This window comes from Mchenga conophoros, linkage group LG7 (genome assembly GCF_057382185.1).
Source record: "Mchenga conophoros isolate Kocher_MC1m ecotype Shallow Benthic linkage group LG7, M_conophoros_male_GT1.1, whole genome shotgun sequence".
Taxonomy (NCBI): Eukaryota; Metazoa; Chordata; class Actinopteri; order Cichliformes; family Cichlidae; genus Mchenga; species Mchenga conophoros.
This window is the reverse complement of record NC_140532.1, coordinates 23,777,069-23,802,510: the sequence shown is the minus strand read 5'-3', so window position 1 is coordinate 23,802,510 and position 25,442 is coordinate 23,777,069. Positions and strand designations below refer to the sequence as shown.

General features: G+C 39.1%; 1 protein-coding gene across 1 annotated transcript; it reads left to right on the top strand.

The window, feature by feature from the left end:
- The first annotated feature begins 617 nt into the window (after positions 1–617).
- Positions 618–12,337, top strand: rassf9 (Ras association domain family member 9). Its single transcript, XM_085283003.1, has 2 exons — positions 618–772; positions 8,160–12,337. Exons 1-2 carry the CDS (start codon positions 726–728, stop codon positions 9,418–9,420), a joined length of 1,308 nt encoding a protein of 435 aa, XP_085139129.1. The 5' UTR covers positions 618–725; the 3' UTR covers positions 9,421–12,337.
- The last annotated feature ends 13,105 nt before the right edge of the window (positions 12,338–25,442 follow it).

Sequence of the window (25,442 nt, the reverse complement as noted above, 5' to 3'; positions counted from 1 at the left end):
AAATCACTTTCAACGATGAGTTTAAGTAATGCTCAGTCAGTTGTTTTAGCTGTGTGTTTTTGTGGCTACCCTATTTAGTAATTAACCCCCAAAAACAATTAAATAATTTCAATATGTGTTAGGACAGCTTGAAAAACCACGTGCTCTTTGAGAGATTTACAGCGTCAAACACTCTTAGACTTTTTTTTTTTAAACAGGCTGTTTCATCTCAATGTAACATTTGTTGATCCAGAAAGGAAGACCATTTATCAAAACCCAACATGTTACATTTTCCTGGGTTGTAATGTAAACATGTTGTAACATTACATTACAGCTTTTTTTTTATGTCGTCAGCAGGGTGGATACATGAAAAGAAATGCTGTTATTCTGTGCCTTATCTGCTCTATATTTTATATTATAGTTCCGCTAATATTTCAACATAATCTACAATGTTCTCTAATTGTTACGTTATTTCGTATTTCTGCAGAGCTGAGTATCCTTTTGAAGAAAGTGTTTCGTTTAGTCGTTCAGGTTGTTCCTGCAGGTGGAAGGGGGCAGAGTTTCACCATTAAATCTCGTTTGGCTGTAGGAAACACCTCCCTCCGCTTTTCGGATGGGGCGGATAGAGTTGCACCCGGGACACCCGTCAACTTTTCTGAAACATTCCGATAAGTGTCCGACGTCCTACAATGCCTGGACTGTAACTCACTTTGGATCGCCGGTCTGTTTTCTTGTGCTCCTGAGTCATGGCTCCATTTGGAAAAAACTTCCTTAAAGCCCGAATGAAAAACAGGTAACTTGATCAGATGAGTATGAGCTTTCTTTAAACCTGTTGAGTGTGTTTCCCCCCAACTTCGAGCATTAAAAAAAGACGTTACAATGAAATGCGTGAGGGAGACGATTTACGCTCAACTCGGCGCGCATCGAACTACGAATGAGCAGCACAAAATAAAACGCAGTTAAGTTGTTAATTTAGTTCTGCATATCATCTTTTTGACTATTATTATTGTTTTAAAAAATGATGTCTCCCCGGTCCAGTTAGAAAAACTGACAAACCTCCATACTGAATTCCAAGGAAATAATATACACTTCCGTGGAATATGAGATTTTGAGCGTCCTTTTTTTCATCAAGGTTATTACTATCTTAAACCAATTCATTCTTAATTTCCTTAATACTATTTGGGGAGTAATATATATTAATTTTACTAATACTATACATGAACGATTTTATCAGTGTGCCAATGAGTGATGTGCCTTTTAGTGGTGGTCTTTGTTTGTTTACAACACTGCAGGCCTACTGTACATTAGCTTGTAAACGTTTGGACTTTCTTCTGCTATTATAAAAAAACGCACACACATATGTACACGTACAAAGTAGTAGAGATCATGTAATCTGTATTACCATAATTTGCTTTTTGCAATTTCCCTAAGAGCGTAGCTTGGCCTTTTGATGTGCTTCTCTCTGCAGCTGGGGTCCAGCTACAGTTCTGTAAAGGCAAGGAGGAAAGTAGAGTTACTGAGCCACAAGCTGTCGTCTCTTATTGGTGTAGACATTCTGCTTCTTTTGTTGACTACAGACTTTTGTTGTGCAGAGCTGGTAAACAGAGTTCTCTTTCTGAGTATCTAGGTCATGATTGAATCCCTTGCTGCCAAGATCAAGACAAGGAAAGTTAAAGGGTTTTAATTAGCTTTACTCATTAAGGGTCTCAATTAACACCAAACACAGCAACAACGCTGAGAGGTATGGTAGTGTACAGTGCTAAATTACAACACTTTGACAGAGGCACCATCAGCAGAATTGATGCATTTTCACATCACACAGAGCTGAGATGAATTATCTTTGATAACTTCAAACAGTCTGACTGAAGTTGTCTCCAGTGGCTGTCTTATTTTTTTTTTTCTTGCATAGTAATTATCATCGAGGCACCTATAATTATCTCAAGTGTTTAGATCTTTAGACATGTCAAACGCTTCACTTCGGAGACACCTGAAGCTGGCTCCTACTCGAGGTGAAACTTTGAGCTGGATGTTGACAACATGTGCAGTCGGAGCAAGCCGAAGCATCAAAATATTCACAAAATAAGAAAACGTTAATGTTGATTTGGTAAATGTAAAAAATATTGGAATATTCCATACTAAAATCAGGGAGTCTGATCCTTCAAACAACAGGAAATACAAGCCTCAGAATTATGTGACCAAAGCAATGTAGTGACCACTTGCACTAAGCCACCACTATAGCATTGTTAATTAGTTTTTAACATTGCTAGATTAATACAAATTTGCAGGCTGCTGAAAGCAATAAAAAAAAGACAGTTTGTGTTTAAAAAGGACAGGGGAAGTCATTTCTTTTAATGAGAAAGGGTTGTTATGGTGATTTAGATACTTCCTGTGGGCAAAAGATAATAGGGGTGGGCGATTTCACATAGGAAAGGAACAAACAGGGTGTGTTGTGTCTCTGCTCACAGATGCTTATCAGGGAAGGAGTCTTCCCAGAGATCAACATATCCAGATAAAAAAGTCACATTATTTCCTCAGCAATCCCTCATTCTTATCCTCAGATAAGAACAAGAGGAAACGTCTCCTGTCCAGCATCCAATAGTTTCTCTTCTGCATTCTCTGTGTTAAAGCCAAGCCAGACAGACACTTTGTAGATACTTTAGACTAGTATGATTTATTTGTTTTGGCTTGGATTTCTATATCTTACCTTTTTTAGTAAACCCCTATTGTTTTATATACACCAGTCAAACCTATAATTTGTTAGATAAACTACAAGTGTTGGTCTCGAAGAAAGAGAAACTTTGATTAGTGTAGGAAATGCAAATGCAAGCTTCTTATTGTCCCCTTTCGCTTGTCTGATATTATTGACATTTATGTTTTTGAAGAAAAAAAAAGTGCAGAGGTCATGAGTCTGCAGTGCATTGTGTCATATCCTGCAGCGCACATTCAGTTTCCTTTTAAAGGAAATACAGCTGAAAAATGTCTTCACTTCATCTCTAGTTGATCCAGTCAGCCACAACTTTTTATCAGAACTTGTTCTTCCAGTCAGCATTAGTTTAGTCATAAAATCAGGATGAGTAAGTAAGAAATGTTGGATTGCACATAGGCCTTTTTTTCTGGTTTTAACTTGAGGTTAGCATTTGTGATTTGAGGATTTATGTTTACTTATTTGATTGTACTTAGCTTGGCTTAACTGAACAGATCAAGATGCCAGTAAAATTCATGACTTTTCCATCAACCTCGTGTTAAGTGCTAATTATGAGGTATTACAGCTATGAAAACCACAAACAAAATGAAGGCGTTAGCATAAATCACACAGATTTTAATTTTGAATTGGTTGATGCTGCATAGAAGGTGAATTAATCTATCTGGGGTAAGTTTGATCGTTTCACTCAGGACTGTTTTGAGCTGTAAAAGCAAACCTGTGATCTTATCAGCAGCAAATATAATCAAATCCAAATATACTCACGATTCCATAGTGAGACGTGTTGACAGCAGAGGCTAAAGGACATGTTTGCCTATCTGCTATCAAAGCTTTGTTTCTGTTGAGCATATTTGCATCTCTTTTTCGTCATTGATCTGCCAAAACATGTCGGGACACTTTAGAGCTATAACTCTGTCATTTGCTATGACTTGCTCAAACCACCAGCATACAGGCCTCTGTGGTAACTTGTACCTTGCAAACTTATCACACAAGTGGGAACTGTTAATTCCTTCCAGGTTGTCATTATGAGCATTACAATATGCTACCGCAATGCAGCCGTAACGTAATCATCCAACACAGAAGCTGGTACGGAAATTCCTATAATTTAAGGTTAAACTGAACTTAGACGTGTGGGTAGTTTCCTCCCGCACGTCCCAGTTCTAACTGGATATCTCTGCCTCTAAGTTCAAGGTGAGGTCAAGTGGGTCTGCTCAGGTTTCTCGGGTTCATTCAAGTGTGAATTTAAAGTCGAACCTGTACTGTGCCAGTTGCCGTGCAACATCCGTCTTCACCCATAAGGGCTTTATATTTTAGTTTTTCTTGAAAGTATGTGTCATCTGAAGCTGTAATTCAACATTAGCTTTGAGTTCATTACACTATCAGTGTCAGCTTTGTCATTTACCACCCAGCAGTGTGACCTATGAAGGCACCCTCATTTGCTGCGTCTGGAACTGCTGTGTAATCCCAAGCTATGAATATCAAATGGCACCCAAAGTGACAGCCCTCATAAAGTATGTGGTGCGATGCAATCAGCGCAGCAGTGCATGCACTACTTGTGTATCTCTTGTCAGAGTCCTAACAGTTTGCCATGCATCTAATTGTTTGCTCTTAAAAAACACCGCAAAGTTCTGGTTAACCACATTTCAGCCAGTACAGTAAGTCAAAGTGGTGATGTCTGTGAGGCTAAGCCAGCACAATTCAAGTTGCCATTAATGGAGTCATATTCCTGCAGTATTCTTTCCAAAATAAACACAGCAGAAGAATCATTGTTCTATGAGGTAGAGCTTTAAAGAAAAAATATGCTATCGTTTAGGCTGAGGGGCTAGTGTACAGCCGTCTTTAATACCCTTTAGTACCCTGATAAAAATTGCTGTTTTCCTCAATAAGAAGCAATGTAAAAAGCCATAAAAGTGCAAGTTAGGTACTGTTTACAAGGTTGTGTCAGTGACAGAAAACTTCCAGGAATTGCTGGGAGTTTATGTGGATTTTGATGTACTAGCAGTTGACTCACAACCCTGAGGCTTACAGGGGCCTTAAATGTAAGTGATAATGCTGTTAGCTGCAGAAATGCAAAGCAGGATACCAAGAGCTTTCAATAAGTTCTGCCACAGCAGGACACAGACTTCACATCTACTAACTGCTGGGAATCATTGAGGCTTTGCCATTTTGGCTGCATTGCATAAGCTACAGTGTTTAGACATTCTCCAAGTCAATTCACACTGGCATTAGTTGCAGCATGTGTATCTGGACCTTAACAATCAAAGAACTCTAACAATAAATATTCCTTTAACTAATTTGGAAACTAAATTAGACTCATAAAAGTCATTCTCATGAATAAATGAAATATTTATTTCTTTTTCGTCCAAATAAATCATTTGCTTTCAGTTCCAATGTGTTCCAGTGATAACGCATAATAGAAACTGTTAGCTCTTTCTTCACAGTAGAATGAAAATTAAAAGTAACCATAGTGAGCAACATGGAATCTCTTTTCCTCCCTTCCTCCTACAGTGCATAAAACTATAGTGGCAGGATGTTGCCTGAGTGCTGGTGATTGTGGCCTGAGACAAATACAGGTGTTTCCCTGCCTAACTGTACTGTCTTCCTGCACAGCTGTGGCCTTGGGTCACCCTTTCTGAAATAGCCAGTGTATGTACAGCATGTTTATTCGCCTGCAAGATTAGAAATGAGGACAGTGTGTGACAGGTTCAGGTTTATTGGAAACATCTGCATTGTGTATTTACAGATGTGTAGTATAGCTATGCTGCACTGAACATGTAATTATAATTTTGTTCCCTTTTCCTTTACCTTTCTTCTTTCGTGCCCTTGCACTTCTTGCCTCAGCCATTCTTTCATCCTTGCAATACAGTATAACAGTGGCTCACAAAATATTTTTTGGCCCCATATAATGAAATTGCTCTGATTTTTGGATTCCTCATCACATGCTGAGAAGGTGGGAGAGGTTTTGACCCATTAATGCACATGTGAAAGTAACCTTTAAGTATTGTTTTATCAATAATAAATAAAATATGCATAATTGGTCAGGTTTACCACTCGTAATTCATCCAAATGAATTTGTTTTGTACATAGCATTTTAATTTAAGCTGACAACGACACTATGTTTAATAAAAGTAATGGGTTAAAAAGTGAAATAATGTATTGTATTATATTATAATAAGACTTTTTCAAACACACCACAAACTTGCCACAGTTGATGCCATGGTTCATGCCCTAACACATATTGCCTGCTCTATGATGTTGAGCTGTTGTGTCAGATAAGCTCATTTTTTAAGCATGTGGCCACTATGTACGGTGTACTGGGTACACCGCCTGTTTTCTTTCCTGTGCAGCAGTAGCACTGGGGCTGTGTTGTATTGGGTGAAGTTGGAAATTCCATGGTCAAAGCAACAAGGGTTGTTGTCTATTAAATGCTTGAGGCATGTTGGAATTGTTTGGCCTACACATAGCTCAGGTATTTGCTTTGCTCCGGTTTTCTCCAAGAGTCTCAATAACCATTAACCAACCTATGAATTGCATTCCTGAGACCTTATTCGCCAGATGTTTACACTATGCTCCAGTTGGGTGTTCATGTGTTATGTGGGAACCAATACATTGTGGTATCAGTCTGTCAAATCTACAAACTGAGAGATAAGCCTCTTTCTCCCTTTGAATAATATACACAATGTCTTAGACATGCAGGTTGGGGTATCCTATCTTAATAGGATGTGGCTTGTTTTTTGTTTTTTTTGGTTTGGTTGGTTGGTTTTTTTGCTTCCTCCCGCATTGGTGACGTAAATTAGCATAAGTTGCATTCGGCCAAGGTTATCAGAACAAATAAAGGCAAAGCAGGTACATGATGTAGGGTTTAGATGTGAAGACATTGCTGCATACCAACCTGAGGAACAACACTGAACTTTGATAGTAGATAGTAAAGTGAAATATAATTTTAAAAGGCTTAGATGAAAATCCCACTTCCAGACAAGTGTGTTGGCCCATTCCTTTTACCCATCAGTGTCACTATATCAAATTTCCTGACAAGCTACAGCCAGATTTCCTTGTTGATGTTTTCTGCTTTTGTTATTTAAGGCTAATTTTTTCAACCTCTTTTTATTCGTAGATGTGATATTATCCAGGATTAGAAGAATGTTTTTCTCTATTACTGTGAACTGACTAAAGAAGTATTGTCTTTTGGGTTGAAAAACCACAGACCAACATTCCTTTAACCCACAAAAATCAGTCTGCAGTTAAACCATCAAAGGAGGAGTTCTACTTTTTTGTGTCTGTGATTTTTATGTGGATAATCTTTCTCTGGGTTTCTTTGCGATTAAACTGTCTGCAATTATAGGAGTATTATGTGTCACTTATTTTTCCCTGAAGACTAGAATTTAACTTTAAATAATTCACCAATACAGAAACTTGGCAGTCAGAGATTCCCTAATGAAACACATGAATCGCAGAATGTTCCTAACATGTTATCTTTCATATAAATAATAGAGTGATACATCATTCTTTATCCTGAAATCAGATTTAAATGTCTGGTGATGTTATCTTCTTATTTGTGGCCGTCATTTAATGACTGGATATTAGGTCCTGAATATTACCGGTGGTTCATTAAGGATGTAAAAAATGAATATCTTCGGCCCATCAGAGGTCAATTTTTGAACAGGTTTTACGATCCATGCAAAAACTTAATGAGGGCCTTGAGGTTAAATAGCTCAGAACTGAACCATTAAGTGATCATCTCTGATGAGTAAGACGATGAGAAACAGTAATAGAATCAAGCCAGGAAGCACAAAATGACTGAATGTAGTTTTCTGCTCATTGACCTAATGGAAAGCCATCAAATAAGGATGCATTCATAAAAACATACTACTTAGAATAGGAAAACAACTTTTAAAGTATTATAGAGAGAGAGACTTATTTTACTTCAGATGGCAAGTATGTTGAAATATGGCTGTCTAAATTTCCTTTTGGGATTATTTATCTAACTACATTTTTTTTAACCCTTTTGTTGAACTGCTGTCTAGAAAGGAGCATTTCTAATCCCCAAATGCACGTGTCTAGAATTGAATTTGTGAACATAACTACTACTATCACTAAAAATGTATTCCAATTCAATTTATAAAGCACCAAAACACAACACCAAGTTAAAGACTTACAATAATACAGAGAAAACAGAGAAAACTTCAAAAATCAGATGTCGCACTTTAGTGACTGTGGGAAGGAAAAACTCCATATTTACAGGAAGAAACCTGCGGCAGAACCAGGCTCAGTGGGGGCCAGCCATCTGCCCCAACTGGTTGGAGGTGAGGGGAAGGAAACACGACCAGCAATCCAAACCCGCCTTAATGCAATGAAACATGAAGGGTTATATTTTAATGTCACAGAGTGTAAACATTGTAGAGCATTAACTTAAGAAAGCATTTCCAAGTTTTCATGCATAGCCAAAGTTGTAACTTTTGTTTTTTTGTCTTCTGCATAGGACAAAAGATGCAGAGCCTGTGGTAGGAAAGGAGATCCAAGTTACTGTCTGCAATGAAGAGAAGGTTGTCTGTGGAGTAACAAAGCATACGACATGTGCAGATATGATTCAGGCATTGCTGGATGATCACAAGTCAGTCCCAGAGAGCAAGCGGCTACTGGATGGAGAACCCAAAGACTTCTGTCTCGTTGAACGGTGGAAGGGTTTCGAGAGAGCTTTGCCACCTCTTACCAGAATACTGAGACTCTGGTATGCTTGGGGTGATCAGAGGCCCTTCATACAGTTTATTCTAGTTAAAACCAGTGATTTCGTGCCTCAGCCTGCTAAGAAAGGTGGAAAGTGCAAAGGGGCCAAGCTGAAGCGATGTGAGCACGGTCGTGCTCAGTATTCCCAGTCTCTGCCAGCGGAAAAACAAAAGCGCATGGTAAAAAAAGCTTTCCGAAAGCTGGAGAAACTTCATATGGAGAGCAAAAGCTCCCTAGGTGCAGAGGAGATCGACCAGATGGTGCAACTTATTCTCAACCAGGACCACACAATTAGAGAGCAGATCCAGCGGATAAGGGAGCTAGATTCAGAGATTGAGCGGATTGAGCTGCAAGTCCAGCAAGAAACCAAGTCGGAGACTTCCTTGGCTCAGGCCTGCAGTCCAAATTCCGAGGCACACATTGAGGAGCAGCTGCAAGAATACTTGTACACCAGCGATGGGGTTGTACAGCTGGACATGGAGGTTCAGAGGCACCAGGAACTCATCCTCCAGTTGTCCCATGAAATTGACGCTGAGCTTAGGAAGGACAGCCTCGCTCTGGCTCAAGATGAAGACCAGGAAGGAATGGCCACTGGTTCCTGGATCCCCGCTGACACAGACGAAGCATTTTATACTGCTGAAATCGAGAGGCTGCGGGGCGAACTGAATCACAGCCTCTTCACCGGTGTTTCCATTCACAACCAAGCTGCTGAAATAGACAAGCAGATAAAGTACTTTGACAATACACTGGTTTCTAAGGATCAAGAGTGCTGGCAGCTAGCCGCCCAGCTGAGCTCATTGCAAATCACGGACAGCACAGAGGAGGAGCAGCCCATAACAGTCCAAGGGAAAAGTGAGACCCAGTGCGGCATTTCTCAGACAGTGAAACTCAAACACACCCTGTCCCCTCTAGACATTACAGACACAGACTCAGACACTGGGATTAGCTCCACACACAGTCAGGACTCTCTGTCACCGTGTCTCGATTTCCCTCCCCCGCTGGACACAGACGTTTGAAGAACCCGGTTCACTCAGCAATGTGTTCTTCTTCAGTCACCAGCTGCAGTTTTTTACTCCTCACATGTGCTCTTTGTTTCATGCTCTGTGCTTGCAAAATTAGCAAAAAGACACATTTTCTGCAATTTTTAGTGTCTCCGGAACTTTGTTGCATCGTCATCACACCATGCCAAAAAGAAGAATGTAAGAAATGTCAACTTGGGTTCCAACAAATTAATACAAGAGTACTGTGGTTGATTCTTAAACGTGTTCACAGAAAATTGGTCAAAAATGTTTTTGCAAAGAGTTTGCAAGATGCAAAACATATCCTTGTTTAATATGAATAATTTTCTCAGGTATCAAAGTAACAGATGGTTAGGTATCAGTGTAACATGAAATAATACATGCAAGACACTAACTGAGGCTGTGCGTGCGCTACTTATAATCCTACATTATTGATAGAAGGTTTTCCCATTTTTAATTGCCAACAGAGATGCAAAGACCAATTTTTAGATGTTTAGATTTGTCACTTTAGATGATAGTAAATAAGCTTTTTGCTTTTTGTAAAGTCCTCAAGCTATTTATTAAGTTGCACTTCTTACACACTTAAGGCTATTAACAATGTTTTATATTAAAACAAAAAGATAATAGTTTTGATGTAGTATTTGTAAAAGAAAAATATACTTTAAACACTGTTCTTGACTATTCTGTAAATACAAACCTAGTTTGCCCGATTTCAAATGGTAATTGCCCCTTCTTGATATATCATTATTTAACTGTGATTAGATGACATCTTTCTGTCTAGAAAGGGCTACAAAGTCATTTCTAAGGCTTTCATGATTCAACACTAAGAAAGAGAATAGATAAAAATGGCATCCATTGCAGAGTTCCAAGGTGAAAATCACTGCTGACCAAAAAGAACACAAAACCTTGTGTCACATCTACCAAAAACAACTTGATTCCCGAATATTCTGTGGATTGATTAGACAAAAGCAGAACTTTCTGAAAGGTTTGCATCCTGTTACACCTGACGTAAAAGGTAGCACAGCATTTCATAAGGAAAACATCATACCAACAGTCAAACGCAGTGGTGGTAGTGTGATGGTCTAGGGCTGCTTTCCTGCATCAAGGCTTTGGCAACTCTCTACCGAACAGACTCTATCCTGGCAGACGGCATCACCTGGAACTCAAGTGCACTGAGGTTATGCAGCAGGACAATGATCCAAAGTACGCCACTGAATGGCTTAAATACACACAAAGAGCAATGAGCTCACAAGGAGTCCAAACTGAAATCTAATTGAGATGTTTTGGCATAACATCTCAATTAGTTCATGCTCAAAAATATTCCAGTGGGGCTTAATTAAAACAATTCTGCAAAGAAGAGTAGAACAAAGTTCCTCCACAGTGATGTGAAGGACTCATTGCCAGTTATTGCTAATGTGTAATTGCAGTCCATGCTGCTAAGATTGGCACAACCTGTTATTGGGTATAGGGGTTTCGTTTTTGACACAAGACCTTGTTGCATTTAGTTATTTTACCTTAATAGATAAAATCATCATTTAAAAAGTGCATTTTGTATTTACCCGGGTTATCTTTGTCTAATGTTTAAAACAGTGTGACAAATATGCAGAAATATAAGATATCAGGAAGGAGGCAAATACTTTTTCGCAGCACCTTATGCTTCTGCAAGTAATATAAGTAATTACTGAGAAAGGCACAATTGTAAAAGAAAAGCTTATTTATTTACTGTAGTTACCAAACTACCAGTTACCAGAATTTTGGGACATTGTGTAAAATTCAAGTAAAAATAAAATGCAATGGGTTCATGAGATCTGCAAATCTTGTAAACCCATTTTGCTCGTAAACATTTCAAACATTTTAATATTTCATGAAAATATTATCTCATTTTGGATTTGGTGACAGCAGCATGTCTCAGAAAAGTTGGTGAAGGGCAAACGAAATTCAAGTTACAACAATTTCTGGTACATAAATAGCTGGTGGGACATTTTTCAGATAATTTGGCAACAGGTCAGTAAAATGACACAGTCTGAAAACATGGGAAGCCAAAAATATGACAAAGAAGACAAAGAATCTTATATCAAATAAGAATGGGAAAACATTCCTCTCCCACGAGTCCAGCAACCGTTCTCCTGAGTTCCCACATGTTTACAGACTTAGGGGAAGCTACACAGCATAAACGTGGCTCTCTTCCAACTTTTTTGTCATGCAGAGATGTGTTGCTGCAGTCAATTTCAAAATGAGCTAATATCTTTTTCTTAAAATGCCACATTTTTCTCAGTTTAAGCATTGAACGTGTATCCTCTTGTTAATTAAATATGGGTTTATGAGATTTGCTTATCACTGCATTGTTTTTGTTTGCAATTTTCACAACGTTCCAGCTTATTTGGAAATGGGTTTGTATTTTTCAGATGTAATTTTGTGACAAATCACTATTCGCTACCTGCCTAATCAAACACTATTTTCACTATCCACCAAATTCAATTCACACGCCCTGTGTTTTAACCACTTAAAACGTAAGCTATTATAAAGAATAATGTACATCTTGACTTTCATAATAAAAGCTAATACTTTAAATAACTAAAAACACTGTCGTTGGGTTTTTCGGCACCATTTGTTTAGGATTTGATTGTCTTATAAATAAAGCCTAGCAACAGCGCTGACTAAGGAAGGGTATCTTCTTATACAAATCATAGGATTTGAAATCATAGGGCTGCTTGCCACATTTCCAACAGTTTCACATCTAGTTAGGGTCTTTAAACACTTACAAATTGGTTTTGATCAAACACAAATCTACGCCTGGAGACTGGCGTAGTTTTGTGTCCTTTTTGGGAAGAATACATCTTCCAATGTTTTTTATCATTATTATTATTATTTTAGTTGCCATTTGTATAGGCACAAAATCTTGGGTTATTAAAAATGCAAAAAAAAAAAATAGTTAAGCACTGGGCTGCTTCTAGAAAATCTTTATTCTAAGGTTAAAAGGGGGAAAAAACTAGTGTGTCATACCCATTGAATTGAATTAAGCTCTCAGTCACCATAGAGATATGACACAGTTACCTCAGAGTCCTCAGGCACCATATAATCAGACGAGATGGTCACCAGGCTAGCACAAACAACAGCGAACACTCTCCTCATGTCTAGGTACTGCTGACAGATGAACACTTTGTGCTCAGGGCAGAGCTGGGCTGGAAAAAAGCAGAGGATATCTATTTCACACACTAATTGACTCACCCACCCTGCCCTCTGTCTTTGCTCCTTCAAGCTACCAAGTAACCAAGCATGAAAGGCCTGAGAGCTTACAGTTCGAAGCAATCTTGCACTGGCATCCCCAACCTGTTGATGAAATGGAGGTTTATGGTGTTATGGACCAGGCTTTCTATAGCTCCTTTCTACTCCTTTCTGAGAACTCAAGCACTTTCTTCTAGTGTCAATCACATTATCATACATGCACATAGTGGTTTTATCTATACAAAAGCACTTTTATCTAACTCACTCACACTCCGATGGATACATCAGGGAAAACTTGGGGTTTAGTATCTTGCCCATCTTGCTCTTTGAGACATGGGGAACACAGAAATATCTGGGGATTGATCTGACCAGACAGTCTGCTATCCAACTACTAACCAGGCGCTAACATTTTCCAAAATCCGACAAGATCGGATTAGTTTTATTAAACTTTTAAGAAATATACTTTTGGCGCATTTGAAGGAAATGATCAAATAAAGAGCCACAGACCAAATAGTTTTCATTGTGTCATAATAAAGTTTGATTTCCCTCTGATCTATAGAGAGAGCCCAAGCTGTTTTTTGATACTGCATTTTGTAAGTGACCCCACTGATTGTGGCCACAGCAGACTCACTCACTATGAGTCACAGCATCTAAATAGAAGAGCTAGATTGCTTAGCTGTCTGCTGCTGAGGCAGATAAAAGACAGACTGTGGCTACAGCCATGGTTGTACTTTGGTTCTTATGATTACGCATATGACACATTAGCTTATAATGAGTGTTGCACTACGTGCAGAGGTTTTATGACGTATGGAGTGAAAATCATGATTGTGCTAACTAGGCATTGTATTAAACTACTGTGTTCTTTAACGGCTTAGGTGGATTGGTAGCAAATCTTTCATATGTAATGAGAATAACTTTTGTGGCTAACATGCAGGTTAATGCCAACAGGACCACTGAAGGACAGTCACAGCACAACACACACTGAACCGAAGTTACATGTGCTTGAATGATATTGATGTGGATTGTGCTTTGATCAGAGCCACCAGTGCACATTTAAAATGCCACAAAGGCTGGTCCAACCGTAAGTGAAAATATCACGAGGGCCCCCTCACTGAAAAAAAGCATGCAAAAATAAGAACAGGTTGAAACCAAAGTCAGAAAAATCAGCCGTGTCTATGTTGAAAGATCAAATTAAAAATGATAATAATGGTTTACAAGTGCAATGCCGGAGGGTGAAATTTCACTGCATGAGTCATCAGTGCTCTTAATACCTCAGGGGGAGCAACAGAATCAAACTCCTTTGTTTACAAGCATCAATAAATTTAAGAGTTTGAGCATGTGAAGCAATAACTTCCTGAAAAAGTCATGGACACACGAGGAGAATGTGGGTGTTTCTGACAGCAAGTCTGAATTTGGATGAGCCAAATTTTCAAAAATAAAATCTGTTCACATCAAGAGCACAGTGTCGTGCCTCAGACACCACATGATCAACGTAAGCCAGAAAACAGGTTCTCAGATACTAGCAGGAGAATGTGGGGTTCAGAATCAAGGGCTTCAAGTACCTCTGGAACAGCCACATGTGTTGAAGCAGAAGCTTATATGGCTGCTCTTCTTGCTCCAAGACTGTTTAAAGCCAAATATCATTTGGTCCCACAATAACAGGAAATAGGAAAAAGAAATGAGCGATTCAAGTGTTGACAACAGCCTCACTTGCTCTTATAAACCCCCTTCTCAAGTCAATAAGAGCCTCAAGAAGCCATGTGCAAAGCAGCGTGTTCAATAGATGTAATTATAAGGTATCCTATTTCAACAATATAGAGAGCGAGGATCTAACGGCCTTGCTGCTGTTCATTCTTATGGTTGAGGAGAATGTTGAAGTCCAAACTGTCTGTGAGTCTCATATGAGAGGGTCTATGTTCCTGGCAGGGCTCTGCTGGGCTGTTTGTGATTGAATGAATTTAGGAGGCATTAAAACACAAAGCTGGATGTTGAGATCTCAGTTTGGTACTGGCTAGCATTGGAAGTAATAATCATTTAAAGTCTGAACCATGAAATTATGGCCAGAATATTCAAATTCTTTGTAATTGAAGCATTTTGTTGTTTTGTTTTTTTAAACCTTCCATCAATTTTTAAGAATAAAGCACGTTTGGTTTGCTTAGAAATGCAATGTGCAATTTATTGTGCCTTTTTTTTTGGGGGGGGGGTCATACCGATGTTGTTAAAGTCTCAAAAACTTAAAAAAAAACTTGTGTATGAAATATGATGCACTAGGCATTAAGGGGAAAATGTACGATCTGTGATAACCAACCAAAATTAAATAACTGCTATGCTAATAGATTTCAGAAAGCTCATAAGTGAGCAGCAGGCCACGACACAGAAGAGCTGCAGCGGTGGTTATAGCAAGTGGCTGCATACTTTAACATCTCCATTTGAAATAATTTAGCACATCAAGCGTTACATAATTACACTTTGCACTGTACGATGAACTGAAATGTAAAAGTTCTGGATTAGGTCGAATAAAACAAAAATACTAAGAGGAAGCCAAAAGAAAGTAGATCCAAAATAAAATATTTCCATTGCAACCTCTGCAGGGGTCTATTGAAAATGGCAAATAGAGGTCTTAAAATACAAACTCACCTCTTTCTGCAGTTAAACGTGTTCAGGCACCTACTGTGCTCAAATGGCAGTAAATATTAAAATGAACAGAGATTTTGGCTCTGGTTCTTTAGGGTGTTAAGGAGCTGCTTGTTCTTTCGCAAACTATTTGCTGCCAAGGCAGCTGACACACCAAAAGACATTTAACAAAGATTGGGTATACATTTCCAATCATGGGCAGGCTGAAAAGCCTCAGAAGCAGTGCTTAAGCTGAAAGGGGTAAAAGAAAACTCCATTTACTGTCAAGGTGCCTTGAAAATATGCAATGTTTTAAATACTTCCCACAGAAATACTTTTTTTGTTTGAAGGACGCTGCAGGTAACATTTACCTCTTCTCTCTGCTGCAGATCAGCAATTCAAAGACTTACCAGCTCACAAGTGTGTTTGCTGACAACAATAATTACATCTACCAAAATGACAATTAGAGACACTGCAAACCTGTCTTTGTTCAGTCCATCCAGTTACTACAACTGGGCAGTTTGAGTAAACCATAATCTGGCATCAGCTGCCTGTGCTGAAGATGAGAGCTGATTTTTTAATGTATATTTTTGTGTGTAGTATATCTTTACCCAGAAACATAGTATCTCAAATTACAGACAAACAAAAACATGCTTGTCAAAAAGATCAAAAAGGAATTTACTAAATGTATTAAATCTATTACATCTATCTGATGTTTTTATCTCAGCCTTGAGAAAACCAGATCTTTTAAACTCAGAAAAAAGTGAATCAATAGTGAGGAAAACAATGTGCACACCGTCGTATGCAAAGTGTGCTGCAGCTATGGTTTGTTAAGCAGTGTTCAAAACCTGGGAGTATCAAGATGAACTGATAATTGTCATTTCAAGTTTGCGAATGGTTGACTGAGTGAGCTCAGGAAGCAGCTTCCAACCCACAATTCTTGTGTCTTGGAGCAAACCTAACAACATGAAGAGCTGGTTTAAATAATTACTTAACTGTCACACTCCTGTCCTGTGAAAACAGGTTTTAAAGGCACAACCCTCTGCTTTTAAGATCATGTTCAGAGTGAAAAATACTTAATTAGGCTTTTTCCAGATGGCTCGGGTAACTGCAAAGTGCCGGTTACCATAGCTATAACTAATGGCTCATGCTACTGAGGGACTTCTTGTGATGCATCAAACATTTCTGCTTCACCCCCACTTTTTGTCATTAAATATTATTTAATTTCTCTCTCTCTTCCGTCCAATAGTTTGCACAGTTTGTAGTGCATTTTCTCTCTTTTCTGACCTTGTCCCCAACTACTCTAGAGGGTTTTTTCCTGTTAAGCTGATGTTTTTTGTCCCCACCATCTTCAAGTGCCTTCTCATGGGGGAACACTTGATTCCTTGAGGTTGTAGGTTCTTTACAATAGAAAACACCCAGATAGGACTGCTATTTGAATTGAAGCTTTTGTTTGCTCTCAAAGGCACAGTAAATTGCCAGCAAGGACACTGACATGATTCCTTTTCACTGGAATAATACTGTAAAATTCTTACAGACGCCATTACTACTCCGAGTTTGTGGCAGATGAGGTGAGACAGAAAAATCCAGCTGACTACCGTGCCTAATTGTTGAGTGAAATGAACAAATTCTAAATCATCACTGTAAGTTCAGTGGCTTGTAAAGCGGGGAAATGATTGAAGAAGCGTGCAAAACACATTCAGTTTTTGTTTCCACGTGTTTGTGTGGAGAAACATTACCACAGTACACCCAGCAGTAAATGTAGTTTTATTATACTAAAATCAAAGTATCTGTGTCTGTTTGTGTAACTTCCCTCTCGCTATACATACTGAATTCAGACTGGGGACGTTTATTTTATGAGTATGACCTGGAATTAAAGCGAAACACATCAGGATTGTTTCTTGCATCAAATGCTGTTTATGTGGCATTCCAACAGTCCCAGCAGCCAGCCCCAGTCAGTCACATCTGAGTTCACCTTGGACAAATTGGGACCTGTCAAAGTAGTTTAAATGCCTTGGGCTTAATTGCCTCAATCAAAGCACTTTTGTAGTGCCACCCATCCAAAAGCCATGAAGCCAAGTCATGAGTCACCCTATAAAAAAGCCCAAAGTGCAATAAACTATGACTGCTGCCAGATAAAAGCAAGAGTGCAAACAGGGAACCGCGCGAGTGAGTGTGTGTGCACGGTGTGTTAAAGATAAAATTTCAGAAATGTGATCTGGGTCGTGCGGTTGTTTACTGCAGAAAATTTTTTAATTTGTTCCCCAACATTAATGTTTCTTTGCAAATCCTTTGAATCCTCCCACCACCACTTCTCTCCTTGTAGCTCCTGTAAACACATTTTCTTTTGGCGTGGATGTTAATTTTCCTCTTTATTAGAGTTGCTGCCCTGGCCTTTCGACAGGTGTTCTCTGATGCTGCTCGCTGCCCCCGCAGACGTTTATTACAAGACTGCCACTCAGACAGTCAAAGGCACAGACAGAAAACATGGTTCCAGTTGGTTCAAACAGAGGAAGAAATGGAGAAACGAAAAGTTGGATTTTGCTCTGTGGCTGAGCTGCTCTAGAAGCAGAAATAATCCAAGTGGGAGAATGAAAGCTCAGTGGGCACAATCAAACAAAATCACATTCTTCTGGCAAAGTAACATTAGACTGGAGGTCCAGTTCAGTCAGGTCAGAGATGTAAGAGCCACCTTTAGTATAAAGCCCTTCAGATAAAAGCCAAAAAGCACATTTTAAAGCTGCATTAAGGTAGAATTCCTAAGGATTTAATCCTAAACCGGTTAGTACTCACATTCTTGTGAGTCAGCAGGTATACAATTATTGTCTGATTTATTTAAACTGTGTGTGTTGATCTTAATTCAGGGTAACCTTTTACAGTTGTACAATATCATCTTTCAAAGAAGTGGGCTCCACAACAGTTATTATTTATATTAATATCAGGCCATTTACCTGGCTGAATGAATCAGAATCTAGTCTAATCTAGTGCTCTTAAAGCATCTGGCATAGGATCAATTAGTTCCATATTTTCATATAATTTCCAGATTTATTTAATCATATTTGTATTTCTTGGGCGAGCATTTCTGAGCGACATCGGTTGTCTCACAGAAAAATTGCATATTTAGCTCAGATTAAAAGATCATCAGCATGACAATGACCAGAATGTCAGTGTCAAAATTATTCTTAAAAAGCACATTTTGAACCAAAAGCACTGGTAAGAGGTCCTGAACAATAATTTCCTTGGGAAGTTGGGTGAATAATAGGAATTTGTGAAGAAAGAATGTGATAACACCTAAAGCCATGCACCTGTGACGAAACAACGGTTTGTTGAACAAAACGACTTACATGCATGAGGACCTAGTGGCAGGTGCAGACATGTTTTAGGTGTGAGTTATCCTTCAAGAGTGACAGATGGTTCAACCAGTCACCTGCCAAGGATTTGCATGCTCTGTTGCAAACGGCTTCTAAAGAATATTTCTCAGATTAGTCTATAACAAAAGACCCAGAACAACAGGTTTGGTTGCCATTATTATTATAGCGCAATATGAAAACTTTTTACATTTTTTTAAATTATACCTAATTTGGTCCCATCAAGGCTGTCTCCTTGTACCTCTGAGGAACACATCCTGCATAGTGTGTCACGAGTTATGCAATGTGGCCCCAATATAATATAAATATAAGCAGAAGACACAATGGGGATGATAACGGGAACACGATGGAAGGATAACAGACGTTATGACAAAGGCCAAGGGGAGAACTGAGTCTGTAAATACACACAGGGTGATTAGGACAAAGGGCAATAGATGGGTAAACAAGCCGGTGCAACAGCTTAAGATAAATAAGATACAGGAAGTAAAACTAAAACATGATGCCAGAGTCTGAAACAAGGAGCAGTTTGGAGGATTGGCCAGATGGCCTGTGGCAGGGACTAAGCAGTTCACGGAGCCAACCAGAAGGCCAGCACAGGGGCCAAAACAGTTCAGAGGGTCGACAGGAGGCCAGCAAGGGAGACCCTCTGGTAGCTTACCTTGAGGCCAGCAGAGGTGATGGGCCACCTCAGGAGGCTTGGCCGGAGGCCAGTGGTGGGAGTAGAGATGGGACTCCTTATTTCACTCCTACACAGCAGTCATTAGGATTCTTGTGTTTAATGAATGGCCAGGGTCAGCTCATATAGGTCAGGTCATCGTAGTCTAAGGAGCTTGGAAAGAAAAGCCATCTATGTCCACTGTGAATGACCAGAGGTGGAGGAACAGAGGTGGTGGCTTACGACACCAACTGTCTGCCCTCTGTAATCCAGTGTTGAGATCCCAGATGCCTTAACGCCCACTCACATCCACTCACTAAGTCACATGATAAGGTGGGGCTAGGTTTCACAATGGTTTCACCTGAAACCTTGGCTGATTGTGACCCAAACCTGTTTTCATACCTTGGCTCGTGTGATTAGGTAGAGGATCAACAGGGGGTCCATGACCCTCTTGGGCGCACTCCCATAGGGCTTAAAAAACGAGATGCTCCACCAATTGCTCTTAGAACTGAAGAAGCTTCTCGGATGAGAGGTGAAACGTCGTCAAGAAACTTAAAGAAGTCCAGATGCTGCATATATGTGCAGTGATGCAGATTCTTGTAGGCTCAGAACTGGACTGTTATACTGCAGCGACTGATACACAGTTGGATAGGCAGTGACATCATACACAGAAGTAAAAAACATTTAAAAAGTTGTAACAAGTAAAACTTCTTCTTCTAAACATTACTCAAAGAAAGAATTCCGGCCCTATTTTAGAGCAGGTATTAGTTAAATTAAAACAAAAATCTCCAGCCACCCTACCAGCTGTTTTACGCAGTAGCTTTCTTTGAGCTAAATCACCATACTAACATGCATGCTGCTATCATTTACAAGATTTACTAATTACCACTAAACAAAGATCACACAGGAGACTGATACGAATCTAGTTTGTTTTGCAGTTTTGTCTTTGGTAATACGTATCAGACAAATTAGAATTAGAATTATTATATGATTATAGTGTTAAGAGATACAGTCCAGTTACCATAAATATAGCAATCGATTAATTGGATTCGATTCAATTAATCACCATAACAGTTGCCCCTAGGTACTTTATATTGTAAGGTAAAGACCCTACAATAATCCAAAGAAAGCAGAGAAAACCCCAACAACCATATTGCCCCCAGTGAGCATGATCTTTGGCAACAGTGGGAAGGAAAAACTCTCTTTTAACAGGAAGAAACCTCCAGCAGAACCAGGCTCAGGGAGGGGCGGCTGGTTGTCTGCTGCAACCGGTTGGGGTGAGAGAAGGAAAACAGGATAGAAGACATGCTGTGGAAGAGAGTCAGAGATAAATAATAACAGTTATGATTATGATTAAATGCAGTAAGGTGTATAAACACACAGTGAGTGAATCATGGGAATCCCCCAGCCTAGACCTACTGCAGCATAACTAAAGGAAGATTCACCCGATCCAGCCCTAACCATATGTTTTATCGAAAAGTAAAGTTTTAAGTCTAATCTTAAAAGTAGAGATAGTGTCTGTATCCCAAATCCAAACTGGAAGCTGGTTCCACAGAAGAGGGGCCTGAAAACTGAAGGCTCTGCCTCCCATTCTACTTCTAAATACTCTGGGAACAACAAGTAGGCCTGCAGTGCGAGAGCGAAGTGCTCTAATGGGGTGATACGGTACTTTGTGGTCATTACGATAAGATGGGGCCTGATTATTTAAGACCTTGTACACGAGGAGCAGGATTTAGTCCAGCCTAGAAGTAATAACTGCATGAACTAGTTTTTCAGTGTCACTCTGAGACAGGATATTTCTAATTTTAGAGATATTGCGCAAATGGAAGAAAGCAGCCCTACATATTTTTTTATATGTGCACTGAAGGACATATACTGGTTAAAAAAAAAAAAAAAAACCTCCAAGTTTCCTCACAATGCTACTGGAAGCCAGGGTAATGCCATTAATGCCAGTAAGAATATGATTATAAATCGATTTTTCAAGATTTTTAGGGCCGAGTACAAGAACCTCAGTTTTATCTGAATTTAGAAGCAGGAAATTAGAAGTCTTTATATCTTTGAGACATTACTGCTGATTAACTAATTGGTGTGTGTTATCTGGCTTCACGGATAGATGGAAGTCGGGTGTCATCCGCATAGCGGTGAAAATATATGCTATACCTTCTAAAGGAAGGATGTATAATGTAAGCACCTTAGAAAAGTAATTTGTATATGGCGGAAAACATATTCCAAGTTATTTCAAGTTCAACTATCATACAGAGAATAGGAGGGTGGAGGGAGGTACTGAGTTACATGTTGCTGTTAAAAAGAACAATCAGGCTAATACACTTCTGATTCAAAAAGAAGCAAGCAAAAAAGAAGACTTTGAAGAACTAGCTTGACTCGCAAAAGGTTTGAAGTGGCAAACTACTGACGACCGATTCTTTGAGTTGAGATCTGCTGTGGCTTTGATGGTGGGCAAGAGGCTCTCTTTTTTCCTGTGCCATGTTGAGCCTAGATGACAGGACTAATCTAGACATACTTCCCCCTCCAGGGCTTGCACTTTGAAGACCCCTGCCTGAGAGATTATGATTTGGGCCTTACTTACAGAGAGGGTCCTGTTATTGCAAAGTCACTCAGACATACAGTACATCCTGTACACTAATGCACATATAGAGCATTCACAGACATGTATATGCCTACTACTTGTACAAGTAAACAAAAAAGCCCACAATCTACAGCAGCTGTTTCCTCCACAACTCATCGCCATGGGGACTGAAAGCACACTGAGCTCCTTGGCAGTTAAGCCCAGCTCTGTACTTGTGAAAAGGTGCAAAAGTCCCAATGGAAAAAGCTCAGAAACCTTGTTCTGTTACAGTCTGTTCACTGTAACCAAACTTTCTCCATATTTTCTGCTGCCAATTGCAGGTTTGACTTTTTTCTATTATTATCATAAAGATCCAAAATGTTCTAAACTGAATTTTTAGAATTCACCATTTAAATAAATAGTCAGACTCAGACTCGACTATAAATCCAATACACCTGTTTTGCATGTCAAGAAAAAGAGACAAAAGCTATGATTTGAGGTTGTGCTGACTCTGACACAAAGAGCTGCATTCCTCTCGCTTCGCTGTATGACGGAGCAGGGCCCAACCTGGACTGGTGGGCCGAGGCCTCTTCCTGTTGCTCCTGTGCGCTCGTGGGTAGTGGCTTCCTGCTATGTTTCCTGTCAAATGGGGGGCTTTCAGGGCAGCAGTTACTGCCCTTTGGGAGGAATGCAAAAGATAAGAAATGAGCTGGCCATTGACATGGGCTCAAAAATATTTACAAACAGTAATTTTTTTACGGGTTGTTATTGTCTTCATATGCGTACACACTGTGGGAGAAGGCAATAAACGTCACAGTAATAAAGCATGGAATTCAAATTCATAGTTTTCATTGTAAGCAACAAGACAATATGTTGAAATAAAGCATATCAATCAGGCTCAAAATTAGACCCATTGATAGGCTTCTTGCTCAAGTCCACTGAAGAAACTTGTGTAAATTTGTAAAATGCAACTAAATCAATTGCTTTGTGTGAACAGATCAGATCCTCTGTCTGATCTTCCTGCATTTGTTCGCTCATGCAACACTCATGCAGACATTACAGTTTTCTCTTAAAATTTAGCAAATTAAGACGCAGATAAAAACCATCACAGTCACACTGTGTGACAGATGAGTGTTTACTCTGATCACCAATATCCCAAATCCAATACGGCAAACGTGCCCGCATGGAGAGTTGGCCACTGAGAAAAGATGAGATGCATCATATTATAATTGTACATTTGAATAGAGATCCGATGGTGAGGAATACCCCTACTTTTTTTTTTACTTTGTACGTATATTTCTAACATTACTAATTCTAAGAAAAAATGGAAGGCTGTTCCATAAACTCCATGAGGATGGTGCCAGGCAGCACAGGAACTCAAGGAAGTGGCATGTTTTTGCAGAGAAAGGTCAGCAGTCAAAGTGGAGCCTAACTGTATGTATTCTGGAGGACTGCACTGACAATCAGCAGTTACAGGAGACAGACATGCTTAGGCACTTGAGAGTCTCTTTCTGTGTGAAAACAGAGAAAACAGAGATATAACACAGTGTTTCATGTGGTTCAGTCCAAAGGAAAACATAATGGAACACTGAACTGCTTGTCTTGCTTACAAATGCCCAGATAAACATGAAACTTTAACTGGTTATTTCTAATGCCATCATCATCTCAAGGGAAAAGTGTCTCAATTTACACATCCTGGCTCAGACTAAACTGTGAAGAAATGTGATTTTTCATGTTTCATGTTGTAACTATAGAGCAAAGTTGAAGATTACTGCCTTATTACATTTACTATTTATAAATTTTACAATTATTTTACTGGGCAGATTGATATAGAGTATTTTAGGATGTAAGTCTTTCTTCTGTCATGTAGACGCATCTTATTATAACTTTTTTTCACTGCACACACTCTTTGGATTTCACTAAAATGTTTAAAACTGTGAGGAAATGTGAAGAATGTTGAAGGCTTTGAACAATTTCTTAGCATAATTGATTAAATGTACTGACCAGTGAGCACGCGGTCACAGCTCTGTGTAGATCCATTAGTGTGCAAAGTCATTTATTTTAAAAAGCAAGTGATTTTCCACCATCCCAAGAATATTATAACCTGCATATCAAAAGTTTGGTTTTCATTATAGTGGCAATCAGGCAACTGATAGAAAGAAGAGTTCATTCTAATGCAGCACTGGTATGAAACTTTAAATCAAATGAGTGATTCATGCCCACTGGGATCGTTCCTGTCTGTGAAGGTTGTGGTATTGAAAAAGAATATAATATCACTGTAGACACTGTGTAGCGAGAACAGACAGTTAACCTTTAACACGGTCTTACATAATATTATACAGGTCGGGTCATCTGGTCTCCCTCGTTCATATGAGTCAGAATGCTGATCACATGATTAAAACTCAGCTACCACTAAGATTGCCGCTCTGCCTGTTGTCATTAATCTTATACAGGCATTTCTCAGATTGCATAGAATGCGAATTTCAGTAATGTAAAGACTCCTATTTTTATTATCTCATTTATTTATTGAGGTAAAAATCTTATTGAGAGTAGTAAATCACTTTTTCAAAAGTATTTTTTAACTTTTCGAAAGTCAGGAAGATTATTCTTGTCATATGAAGTTAATTATAGCAAACGCAGATGCTATGAATGATATACGCATTGGGTTTCTTTTTTTGACAGGAGGTGCTTGCTGGCTATAATACTTAATACTATAATACTGTTGGTGTTGTTCAATGAAGTAGCGCAGTTAAAAAGTATTGTCAAATATCTAAATATGTGTGTATTTTCTGATATCACATTTGATAATACTACGTAATACTACTTCCTGTTTTACGGATCAAAAACAGTGAAAATGCTTTAAAAAGTTCACACATTCACTAGATTAACGACATTTTTGCTCATGCTTTGTAGAGTAGAATTAGTAGAACTAGAATTTAATTAGAATTTAGTTACTCTTAATTTCCAAGTGTTATCAATTATAAGTATCCTGAAAGTCCAAAAAGTCCCCAGATTTGTAATCGTTTTGCTGTTAATCTTTGTCCTTTGCACTCCTGATCCTACATCCTCTGACTCCTCTGAGTCTTTATCTGGTTTTCAGCTGTGCTTGCTCTTTCACTAGAATTTGATTATGTCGGGGGTGTAGCGCCACATTTGCTGTATTTGGATACGAAATAACTGGAACAGTGGAAAATCCCCCGTTTATGATCACCTTTCCTGGAACAGGCCTATCAGACTCTTCTCTTACGCAACAGATTGAAGTGCACATAAGTTTAGGACAGCAGGGAATTCAATTACCTGAGAACAACAGCAGCACAGCTTTGAAAAACCTGTTGATTTTCTTGCAATAGCCAAGAGCCAACAAGCCCAATGTAAAGAGTATTTTTGGGGGGGTGGGGGGGTTGCAATCTTCTCTTGGGTTAGCACAAGCTTATAGAGGGAGAAAGGCTTGTGCAGCGTATTGAATGTTGAGAAGCTCCCAAGGCTGTAAAGATCCAGCTAAAACAATGCTAATGAAGTACTAGTATAAATAGGGTACATGTATGGGCATGTATAGTTGACAGTGATTTCCCAGTGGTTGATTTGCCAACAG

What these genes read in the sequence shown, in the direction of transcription:
- rassf9 (XM_085283003.1), top strand. Translation starts at nt 726, where the DNA reads ATGGCTCCATTTGGAAAAAACTTCCTTAAAGCCCGAATGAAAAACAG. An exon ending in AAAGCCCGAATGAAAAACAG is followed by an intron (nt 773 to 8,159) that starts GTAACTTGATCA and finishes TCTTCTGCATAG; the next exon opens with GACAAAAGATGCAGAGCCTG.